Source organism: Blennius ocellaris (genome assembly GCF_963422515.1).
Source record: "Blennius ocellaris genome assembly, chromosome: 2".
Lineage (NCBI taxonomy): Eukaryota > Metazoa > Chordata > Actinopteri > Blenniiformes > Blenniidae > Blennius > Blennius ocellaris.
The window spans coordinates 1,171,004-1,183,472 of record NC_137651.1 but is presented as its reverse complement, the minus strand read 5'-3'; the positions used below and the strand labels follow the sequence as shown (position 1 = coordinate 1,183,472).

General features: G+C 54.2%; 1 protein-coding gene and 1 pseudogene across 2 annotated transcripts; both read left to right on the top strand.

The window, feature by feature from the left end:
* Nucleotides 1-1,059: 1,059 nt before the first annotated feature.
* Nucleotides 1,060-5,095, top strand: LOC308136768 (olfactory receptor 11A1-like; the record flags this gene model as incomplete). The annotated part of the gene is made up of 2 exons (XM_080505246.1): nt 1,060-1,633; nt 5,037-5,095. The coding sequence occupies 2 exons, from the start codon at nt 1,060-1,062 to the stop codon at nt 5,093-5,095; spliced, it is 633 nt and encodes a 210-aa protein (XP_080361372.1).
* A 2,397-nt stretch (nt 5,096-7,492) lies between these two features.
* LOC308136758 (olfactory receptor 52K1-like) lies at nt 7,493-8,239 on the top strand (annotated as a pseudogene). Its single transcript has one exon. The product of its transcript is annotated as an olfactory receptor 52K1-like (transcript).
* The last annotated feature ends 4,230 nt before the right edge of the window (nt 8,240-12,469 follow it).

Genomic DNA, 12,469 nt, shown 5'->3' with positions numbered 1-12,469 from the left:
ATGAACTGAACATCAACACATGAACTGAACACATGGACACATGAACTGAACACATGAACACATGAACTGAACATGAACTGAACACATGAACATGAACACATGAACTGAACATTAACATGAACACATGAACTGAACATGAACTGAACCAATGAACATGAACACATGAACTGAACATGAACACATGAACTTAACACATGAACACATGAACTGAACACATGAACACAAGAACTGAACATCAACACATGAACTGAACACATGAACACATGAACTGAACAAATAAACACATGAACTGAGCATATGAACACATGAACTGAACATGAACACATGAACTGAACACATGAACATGAACACACGAACTGAACACATGAACATGAACATGAACACATGAACTGAACACATGGACACATGAACTAAACATCAACACATGAACTGAACATGAACACATGAACTGAACATGAACATGAACACATGAACTGAACACATGAACACATGAACTGAACATTAACATGAACATGAACACATGAACTGAACATGAACAGGAACACATGAACTGAACACATGAACTGAACACATGAACACATGAACTGAACATGGACATGAACACATGAACATGAACACATGAACTGAACACATGAACATGAACATGAACACATGAACTGAACACATGAACTGAACATCAACTAATGAACTGAACATGACCACATGAACTGAACACATGAAGACATGAACTGAACACATGAACTGAACATGAACATGAACACATGAACTGAACACATGAACTGAACAGGTGAGCATGTCCCCATCTGTCCAGGTCACAAGTTGTCCTTATGTCCTCACCTGTTCTTGGGTCACTGTCCTCACCTGTTGTCATGTCCCCACCTGTCCTTACCAGTTTCATCATTTCATCAAATCATTTGAAAGCTTCACGGAGCCGCACACACACACACACACACACACACACACACACACACACACACACACACACACACACACACACACACACACACACACACACACACACACACACACACCCACAGAGGGACGATGTGAGGACAGACCATGAGGAACTCCAGCCAGGCGCCGGTCTTCGTCCTGGAGGCCTTCCTGGACGTGGGGCTGCTGAAGTACCTGGTCTTCGCCGTCATCATGAGCGTCTACGTCGTGACCCTGTGCTGCAACGGGCTGCTGATCCTGGTGATCTGCGTGAACAGGGCCCTGCACCAGCCCATGTACCTGTTCCTGGTCAGCCTGTTTGTCAACGAGCTGTACGGCAGCAGCGGCCTGTTCCCGCTGCTCCTGGTCCACATCCTGTCCGAGTCCCACGCCGTGCCGGCGCCGCTCTGCTTCCTGCAGATCTTCGTCATCTACACCTACGCCAACGTGGAGTTCTGCAGCCTGGCGCTGATGTCGTACGACCGCTACCTCGCCATCTGCCGCCCCCTGCAGTACCGCCGCCTGATGGCGCCCTGCAGGATGGCGGTCCTGGTCGCCCTCTCCTGGCTGTACCCGGCCGCCACCATCGCCGTCCTGATCGCCCTCAGCGCGGCGCTGCGGCGCTGCGGCAACGTGATCCCCAAGGTGTACTGCGACAACTACTCGGTGGTGAAGCTGGCGTGCGCCGGCACCCAGGCTGGTGACCAACCCGCTACCCGGGTTAGGCTGGTGACCAACCTGCTACCCGGGATAGGCTGGTGACCAACCACCGACCAGCAGTCTGAGAGCCTGAACTGGTTTCTGCTGACTGGTTACTGCTGACTGGTTAATGCTGACTGGTTAATTCTGACTGGTTAAGTACTGACTGGTTACTACTGAATGGTCACTACTGACTGGTTACTGCTGACTGGTTAATACTGACTGATCACTACTGACTGGTTACTGCTGACTGGTTAATACTGACTCGTTAATGCTGACTGGTTACTACTGACTGGTTACTACTGACTGGTTAAAACTGACTGGTTACTACTGACTGGTTACTGCTGACTGGTTAATACTGACTGATCACTACTGACTGGTTACTGCTGACTGGTTAATACTGACTGATCACTACTGACTGGTTACTACTGACTGGTTACTACTGACTGGTTACTACTGACTGGTTACTGCTGACTGGTTAATACTGACTGATCACTACTGACTGGTTACTGCTGACTGGTTAATACTGACTCGTTAATGCTGACTGGTTACTACTGACTGGTTAAAACTGACTGGTTACTACTGACTGGTTAATGCTGACTAGTTAGTGCTGACTGGTTACTGCTGACTGGTTAATACTGACTGGTTGCTGCTGACTGGTAACTGCTGACTGGTTAATGCTGACTGGTTACTGCTGACTGGTTAATACTGACTCGTTAATGCTGACTGGTTAATACTGACTGGTTAATGCTGACTGGTTACTGCTGACTGGTTAATACTGACTCGTTAATGCTGACTGGTTAATACTGACTGGTTAATGCTGACTGGTTAATACTGACTCGTTAATACTGACTCGTTAATGCTGACTGGTTACTGCTGACCAGTTAGTGCTGACTGGTTACTACTGACTGGTTACTACTGACTGGTTGCTACTGACTGGTTACTGCTGACTGGTTACTACTGACTGGTTACTACTGACTGGTTACTTCTGACGGGTTACTACTGACGGGTTACTACTGACGGGTTACTACTGACTAGTTACTACTGACTGGTAATTGATGACTGGTTGAGATTAGTGATTGATGGAATAGAAACGATCTCACTTTACCTTTATTCCAGCAGAAAGATTCTAAGAAAGGTCTGTGTGTGTGTGTGTGTGTGTGTGTGTGTGTGTGTGTGTGTGTGTGTGTGTGTGTGTGTGTGTGTGTGTGTGTGTGTGTGTGTGTGTGTGTGTGTGTGTGTGTTTTCTTCAACTGTTTCGTTCTGATTCAGAAATAAAGAAATTAAACGTCTTCAGTTTGTTTTATTGATCATGATTTCATGCAAACACCATGACGTCCTCCAATAACAAGCCAACCTGGTGCTTTTATTTTGACAGTCACCAAAATAACAATCTAACCTAGTGCTTTTATTTTGACAGTCACCGTAGTAACAATCCAACTTGGTGCTTTTATTTTGACAGTCACCGTAATAGCAGTCCAACTTGGTACTTTTATTTTGACAGTCACCGTAATAACAATCCAACTTGGTGCTTTTATTTTGACAGTCACCGTAATAGCAGTCCAACTTGGTACTTTTATTTTGACAGTCACCGTAATAACAATCCAACTTGGTTTTATTTTGATAGCCACCGTAATAACAATCCAACTTGGTGGTTTTATTTTGACAGTCATCGTAATAACAATCCAACTTGGTACTTTTATTTTGACAGTGACCATAATAACAATTCAACTCGGTGGCTTTATTTTGACAGTGACCAAAATAACAATCCAACTCGGTGGTTTTATTTTGACAGTCACCAAAATAACAATCCAACTTGGTGCTTTTATTTTGACAGTCACCATAATAACAATCCAACTGCTTTTACAACCAGTAACCAGTCAGTACTAACCCGTCAGCATTAATCAGTCAGTAGTAACCAGTAGGTAGTAACCAGTCAGCAGTAACCAGTTCGTAGTAACCAGTCAGTAGTAACCAGTCAGTAGTAACCAGTCATCATTAAACAGTAATCATTAACCAGTCAGCAGTAACCAGTCAACAGTAACCAGTCAGTACTAACCCGTCAGCATTAATCAGTCAGTAGTAACCAGTAGGTAGTAACCAGTCAGCAGTAACCAGTTTGTAGTAACCAGTCAGTAGTAACCAGTCATCATTAAACAGTAATCATTAACCAGTCAGCAGTAACCAGTCAGCAGAAACCAGTCAGTAGTAACCCGTCAGCATTAATCAGTCATCATGAACCAGTCAGCAGTAACAAGTCAACAGTAACCAGTCAGCATTAATCAGTCATCAGTGACCAGTCAGCATTAACCAATCAGCAGTAACCAGTCAGTAGTAACCAGTCAGCAGCAACCATTCAGTAGTTACCAGTCATCATTAGCCAGTCAGCAGTAACCAGTCAGTAGTGACCAGTCAGCACTAACCAGTCAGTAGTAACCAGTCAGCACTAGCTAGTCAGCATTAACTAGTCAGTAGTAACCAGTTCAGGCTCTCAGACTGCTGCTCGATGTTTGGTCACCAGCCTAACCCGGCTAACAGTCACCGTAATAACAATCCAACTTGGTGCTTTTATTTTGACAGTCCATCATTCTACTCTTTCTTTTCTCAGCTGCTGGTTACAGTGCAGGAGTCTTCAGTGTGATTGTCCTTAATGATGAGACGGAGACGTGTCCCCAATGTCTGCTGGTTCACCGTCCTCCAGGTTTGGTTGGACGGAGGACGTCCTCCAGGTTTGGTTGGACGGAGGACATCCTCCAGGTTTGGTTGGATGGAGGACGTCCTCCAGGTTTGGTTGGAGGAAGGACGTCCTCCAGGTTTGGTTGGACGGAGGACGTCCTCCAGGTTTGGTTGGAGGAAGGACGTCCTCCAGGTTTGGTTGGAGGAAGGACGTCCTCCAGGTTTGGTTGGACGGAGGACGTCCTCCAGGTTTGGTTGGAGGAAGGACGTCCTCCAGGTTTGGTTGGAGGAAGGACGTCCTCCAGGTTTGGTTGGACGGAGGACGTCCTCCAGGTTTGGGTGGAGGAAGGACGTCCTCCAGGTTTGGTTGGACGGAGGACGTCCTCCAGGTTTGGTTGGACGGAGGACGTCCTCCAGGTTTGGTTGGACGGAGGACGTCCTCCAGGTTTGGTTGGAGGAAGGACGTCCTCCAGGTTGGCGTCACTCTCTGGGGCCGGTGACTCACGGGGACACGGAGGACGTCACATGGAGGGAATAAAGAGGCGAGTCGGCTCAGTGGGGACGAGGAGACGGTGCAGGAGACGTCTCTCTCTGCTCGGAGGACATCTCTCTCAGATCAGACGACGTCTCTCTCAGAGGAAGGTGGTGTTCGGTTCCCTCCAGCAGAGGGCAGGCCCTGGCGGTGTCCTGACAGTGTCCTGACGGTGTCCTGACGGTGTCCTTCACAGAGCGACTGCTGGTCTCAGGTCAGTGTGGCAGTGGACACGTCCACCGCTTCAGGTCCTGACGGAGGAGAACGACTCCCTCCATCCTCCCTCCGTCCTGACGGAGGAGAACGACTCCCTCCATCCTCCCTCCATCCTGACGGAGGAGAATGACTCCCTCCATCCTCCCTCCGTCAGGACAGAGGAGAACAACTCTCGTCCTGACGGAGGAGAACAACTCCCTCCATCCTCCTTTAATCCTGACGGAGGAGAACGACTCCCTCCATCCTTCCACCATCCTGACGGAGGAGAACGACTCCCTCCATCATCCCTCCATCAGGACAGAGGAGAACAACTCTCATCCTGACGGAGGAGAACGAATCCCTGCATCCTCCCTCCATCCTGACGGAGGAGAACGACTCCTTCCATCCTCCCTCCATCCTGACGGAGGAGAACGACTCCCTCCATCCTCCCTCCATCCTGACGGAGGAGAACGACTCCCTCCATCTTCACTCCATCAGGAGGGAGGATGGAGGGAGTCATTCTGCTCTGTCAGAACGAGAGTCGTTCTCCTCCGCCCTGACTCCCTCGATCCTCCCTCCGTCCTGACTCCCTCGATCCTCCCTCCGTCCTGACGGAGGAGAACAACTCCCTCCATCCTCCTGCCATCCTGACGGAGGAGAATGACTCCCTCCATCCTTCCTCCATCCTGTCGGAGGAGAACGACTCCCTCCATCCTCCCTCCGTCAGGACAGAGGAGAACAACTCTCGTCCTGACGGAGGAGAACAACTCCCTCCATCCTCCCTCTGTCCTGACGGAGGAGAAAGACTCCCTCCATCCTTCCTCCATCCTGACGGAGGAGAACGACTCCCTCCATCCTCCCTCCGTCCTGACGGAGGAGAACGACTCCCTCCATCATCCCTCCATCAGGACAGAGGAGAACAACTCTCATCCTGACGGAGGACAACGACTCCCTCCATCCTCCCTCCATCCTGACGGAGGAGAACGACTCCCTCCATCCTCCCTCCATGAGAACGGAGGAGAACGACTCCCTCCATCCTCCCTCCATCAGGACGGAGGAGAACGACTCTCGTCCTGACGGAGGAGAACGAATCCCTGCATCCTCCCTCCATCCTGACGGAGGAGAACGACTCCTTCCATCCTCCCTCCATCCTGACGGAGGAGAACGACTCCCTCCATCCTCCCTCCATCCTGACGGAGGAGAACGACTCCCTCCATCTTCACTCCATCAGGAGGGAGGATGGAGGGAGTCATTCTGCTCTGTCAGAACGAGAGTCGTTCTCCTCCGTCCTGACTCCCTCGATCCTCCCTCCGTCCTGACGGAGGAGAACAACTCCCTCCATCCTCCCTCCGTCCTGACTCCCTCGATCCTCCCTCCGTCCTGACGGAGGAGAACAACTCCCTCCATCCTCCTGCCATCCTGACGGAGGAGAATGACTCCCTCCATCCTTCCTCCATCCTGTCGGAGGAGAACGACTCCCTCCATCCTCCCTCCGTCAGGACAGAGGAGAACAACTCTCGTCCTGACGGAGGAGAACAACTCCCTCCATCCTCCCTCTGTCCTGACGGAGGAGAAAGACTCCCTCCATCCTTCCTCCATCCTGACGGAGGAGAACGACTCCCTCCATCCTCCCTCCGTCCTGACGGAGGAGAGCGACTCCCTCCATCCTCCCTCCATGAGGACGGAGGAGAACGACTCCCTCCATCCTCCCTCTGTCAGGACGGAGGAGAACGACTCTCGTCCTGACGGAGGAGAACGAATCCCTGCATCCTCCCTCCGTCCTGACGGAGGAGAACGACTCCCTCCATTCTCCCTCCATCATGACAGAGGAGAACGACTCTCGTCCTGACGGAGGAGAACAACTTTCTCCATTCTCCCTCCATCATGACAGAGGAGAACGACTCCCTCCATCCTCCCTCTGTCAGGACGGAGGAGAACGACTCTCGTCCTGACGGAGGAGAACAACTCTCTCCATTCTCCCTCCATCATGACAGAGGAGAACGACTCCCTCCATCCTCCCTCCGTCAGGACAGAGGAGAACGACTCCCTCCATCCTCTCTCCATCCTCTCAGCATAACGACTCGTTATTTAAACTTCACCATAAAACTAGAAAACTTTATTCTTCTGAAAAACAAGCAGACACACACACACACACACACACACACACACACACACACACACACACACACACACACACACACACACACACACACACACACACACAGGAGTTCAAGGACTGAGTTTGGTCGTCATGGTAACGGACTGAGTTCGGTCGTCATGGTAATGGACCCAGTCCGGTCGTCATGGTAACGGACCCAGAAACAACAGCAACAAAGTTGGGTATTTTCACTCGAAAGCGTCGCCGTGGCGACAGAGCCTGGGTGGAGTCCTGGGTGGTGGGCGGAGTCAGCCGACGGGATGTTTTGTGTGTCCTCAGGCTCCGGGGGCGGGTGGAGGATGGAGCTGCTGACGGAGCCGCGGCCCCACAACGTGACGTCACACACGCACTTCGAGCTGAACGGCTTCTAGGAGCTGGGGGCGCTGAGGCCCCTCCTATTCCTGCCCTTCTCCGCCCTGCTGCTGGGGGCGCTGGCCGCCAACGGCCTGCTGCTGTACGTGGTGGCGTCGCGCCGCAGCCTCCACGCGCCCATGTACGTCCTCATGGCCGCCATGGCGGGCGTGGACCTCAGCGTGCCGCTGCTCTTCGTGCCCCACATGCTGCTGAGCTTCCTGCTGGACTGGCGGGGGGTCTCGCTGGGGGGCTGCCCGCTGCAGATGCACCTGGTCCACTTCTTGGGCTCGCTGCAGTGCACCCTGCTGGTCTGGATGGCGCTGGACCGCTACTTCGCCATCTGCACGCCGCTGCACTACCGCCGGCAGATGGCGCTGCCCCGCTCCCTGAGGTTCCTGGCGCCCCTGGCGCTGAGGAACCTGGCGCTGGTCTCGGCCTTCGTGGTGCTGGCGGGGCGCCTGACGTTCTGCTCCGGCGCCATCGCGCACTGCTTCTGCGAGCACATGGCGCTGGTGGGCGTGGCCTGCGGCGACACCGCCGCCAACAGCCTGGCGGGCCTGCTGGCCCTGCTGCTGATCCCCGTGCTGGACTTCGTCCTGATCCTGGCCTCCTTTTCCACGGCGCCTGACCGTCACGCCGACCTGACCAGACCGGTCCCGTTTCCACGGCGCCTGACCGTCACCGCGACCTGACCAGACCGGTCCCGTTTCCACGGCGACTGACCGTCACGCCGACCTGACCAGACCGGTCCCGTTTCCACGGCGCCTGACCGTCACGCCGACCTGACCAGACCGGTCCCGTTTCCACGGTGCCTGACCGTCACCGCGACCTGACCAGACCGGTCCCGTTTCCACGGCGACTGACCGTCACCGCGACCTGACCAGACCGGTCCCGTTTCCACGGCGACTGACCGTCACCGCGACCTGACCAGACCGGTCCCGTTTCCACGGCGACTGACCGTCACGCCGACCTGACCAGACCGGTCCCGTTTCCACGGCGCCTGACCGTCACCGCGACCTGACCAGACCGGTCCCGTTTCCACGGCGACTGACCGTCACGCCGACCTGACCAGAGCGGTCCCGTTTCCACGGCGACTGACCGTCACGCCGACCTGACCAGACCGGTCCCGTTTCCACGGTGCCTGACCGTCACCGCGACCTGACCAGACCGGTCCCGTTTCCACGGCGACTGACCGTCACGCCGACCTGACCAGACCGGTCCCGTTTCCACGGCGACTGACCGTCACGCCGACCTGACCAGACCGGTCCCGTTTCCACGGCGACTGACCGTCACCGCGACCTGACCAGACCGGTCCCGTTTCCACGGCGACTGACCGTCACGCCGACCTGACCAGACCGGTCCCGTTTCCACGGTGCCTGACCGTCACCGCGACCTGACCAGACCGGTCCCGTTTCCACGGCGACTGACCGTCACCGCGACCTGACCAGACCGGTCCCGTTTCCACGGCGACTGACCGTCACGCCGACCTGACCAGACCGGTCCCGTTTCCACGGCGCCTGACCGTCACGCCGACCTGACCAGACCGGTCCCGTTTCCACGGCGCCTGACCGTCACCGCGACCTGACCAGACCGGTCCCGTTTCCACGGCGACTGACCGTCACGCCGACCTGACCAGACCGGTCCCGTTTCCACGGCGCCTGACCGTCACGCCGACCTGACCAGACCGGTCCCGTTTCCACGGCGACTGACCGTCACAGCGACCTGACCAGACCGGTCCCGTTTCCACGGCGACTGACCGTCACGCCGACCTGACCAGACCGGTCCCGTTTCCACGGCGACTGACCGTCACCGCGACCTGACCAGACCGGTCCCGTTTCCACGGCGACTGACCGTCACGCCGACCATAGCAGACCGGTCCCGTTTCCACGGCGACTGACCGTCACGCCGACCTGACCAGACCGGTCCCGTTTCCACGGCGCCTGACCGTCACGCCGACCTGACCAGACCGGTCCCGTTTCCACGGCGACTGACCGTCACGCCGACCTGACCAGAGCGGTCCCGTTTCCACGGCGACTGACCGTCACCGCGACCTGACCAGACCGGTCCCGTTTCCGGGGAGGAACGTTCAACTTTATTTACTTGTCTGGTTAAAGAGTCCTCAAAACTCCAGCGGTCCCTGATCAAGACCCCCCCCCTGCCTGTTCCCCGCCCCCCCCTGCCTGTTCCCATCCTGCCCCCCCCCCCCCCCCCCCCCCCCGCCTGTCTTGATTCCTGGACCCTGGAGACCGTGGTCAGGGTCCCTCCAGCCGGTTCGGCTCCTTCACATCGGCGTACAAACGGGCGGCTGATCAGGGACGGGGGGTCCCAGTGTCCCGTTCCTGGCTCTCCGCTCAGGACTTCCCCTCAGACCCGCCCCCCGTAAGGGGACTCCCAGACCCCCCCAAGTCGAGATTGATTTTCATTGGACTATCACGGGAGAGGTTCCACCAGAACCTTCAATCAAACACATTTCTAATGTGAGGTCCTGGTCCTGGTCCTGGTCCTGGTCCTGGTGGGTCCTGGTGAGTCTGCAACTCCCCCTGGTGTCGAGTCAGGACCAGGTTCCTGTAACGAGGACCGTCAGGAGACCCGGGCTCTCCAGGCTCTCATGAGACCGGAACCCTCAAATTGGCTCCAAGTGGTCCAAGGTCCCCGGGGGTCCTGGTCCACCACCTCGCGGGACACTTGGACTTCAGCTATAAGAGGAGGTGGAGCAGAGCCTCCGCCTCCTGACGGAGCCTCTTCCTGACAGAGTCTCTTCCTGACGGAGCCACTACCTGATGGAGTCTCTTCCTGACGGAGCCGCTACCTGACGGAGTCACTACCTGACGGAGCTGCTTCCTGACGGAGCCTCCTCCTGACGGAGCCACTGCTTCCTGATGGAGCCACTACCTGACGGAGCCACTACCTGATGGAGTCTCTTCCAGACGGAGCCGCTACCTGACGGAGCCACTACCTGACGGAGCCACTACCTGACGGAGCTGCTTCCTGACGGAGCCTCCTCCTGACGGTACCACTGCTTCCTGACGGAGCCACTACCTGACTGAGCCTCTACCTGACGGAGCCTCTTCCTGACGCAGCCTCTACCTGACGGAGCCACTTCCTGACGGAGCCTCTTCCTGATGGAGCTGCTGCTTCCTGACGGAGCCTCTTCCTGACGGAGCCTCTTCCTGACGGAGCTGCTGCTTCCTGACGGAGCCACTACCTGACGGAGCCACTACCTGACGGAGCCTCTACCTGACGGAGCATATTCCTGACGGAGCCACCATCAGCTGGATGTATGGACGCTGCTGCTGGGAGGGTGAGTCCTTACATCTTCTTCTCTGTTAGTGTTCTGTTACTGCAGGAGGTTCTGTTACTGAAGGAGGTTCTGTTACTGCAGGAGGTTCTGTTTCTGCAGAGGGTTCTGTTACTGAAGGAGGTTCTGTTACTGCAGGAGGTTCTGTTACTGAAGGAGGTTCTGTTTCTGCAGAGGGTTCTGTTACTGAAGGAGGTTCTGTTACTGAAGGAGGTTCTGTTTCTGCAGAGGGTTCTGTTACTGAAGGAGGTTATGTTACTGAAGGAGGTTCTGTTACTGAAGGAGGTTCTGTTTCTGCAGAGGGTTCTGTTACTGAAGGAGGTTCTGTTACTGAAGGAGGTTATGTTACTGAAGGAGGTTCTGTTACTGAAGGAGGTTCTGTTACTGAAGGAGGTTCTGTTTCTGCAGAGGGTTCTGTTACTGAAGGAGGTTCTGTTACTGAAGGAGGTTATGTTACTGAAGGAGGTTCTGTTACTGCAGGAGGTTCTGTTACTGAAGGAGGTTCTGTTACTGCAGGAGGTTCTGTTACTGAAGGAGGTTCTGTTACTGCAGGAGGTTCTGTTACTGAAGGAGGTTATGTTACTGCAGGAGGTTCTGTTACTGAAGGAGGTTCTGTTACTGAAGGAGGTTATGTTACTGAAGGAGGTTCTGTTACTGAAGGAGGTTATGTTACGGCAGAGGGTTCTGTTACTGCAGGAGGTTCTGTTACTGAAGGAGGTTCTGTTACTGAAGGAGGTTATGTTACTGAAGGAGGTTCTGTTACTGAAGGAGGTTATGTTACGGCAGAGGGTTCTGTTACTGCAGGAGGTTCTGTTACTGAAGGAGGTTCTGTTTCTGAAGGAGGTTCTGTTACTGAAGGAGGTTCTGTTTCTGCAGAGGGTTCTGTTACTGAAGGAGGTTCTGTTACTGAAGGAGGTTCTGTTTCTGCAGAGGGTTCTGTTACTGAAGGAGGTTCTGTTACTGAAGGAGGTTCTGTTACGGCAGGAGGTTCTGTTACTGAAGGAGGTTCTGTTACTGAAGGAAGTTATGTTTCTGCAGAGGGTTCTGTTACTGAAGGAGGTTCTGTTACTGCAGAGGGTTCTGTTACTGAAGGAGGTTCTGTTACTGAAGGAGGTTCTGTTACTGCAGAGGGTTCTGTTACTGAAGGAGGTTCTGTTACTGAAGGAGGTTCTGTTACTGCAGAGGGTTCTGTTACTGAAGGAGGTTCTGTTACTGAAGGAGGTTCTGTTACTGCAGAGGGTTCTGTTACTGAAGGAGGTTCTGTTACTGAAGGAGGTTCTGTTACTGCAGAGGGTTCTGTTACTGAAGGAGGTTCTGTTACTGAAGGAGGTTCTGTTACTGCAGAGGGTTCTGTTACTGAAGGAGGTTCTGTTACTGAAGGAGGTTCTGTTACTGCAGAGGGTTCTGTTACTGAAGGAGGTTCTGTTACTGCAGAGGGTTCTGTTACTGAAGGAGGTTCTGTTACTGAAGGAGGTTCTGTTACTGCAGAGTTCAGTATAACTGTGTATGAATGCGTGTGTGTGTGTGTGCGTACGTGTGTGTGCGTACGTGTGTGCGTACGTGTGTGCGTGTGCGTGTGCGTGTGCGTGTGTGTGTGTGTGTGTGTGTGTGTGTGTGTGTGTAT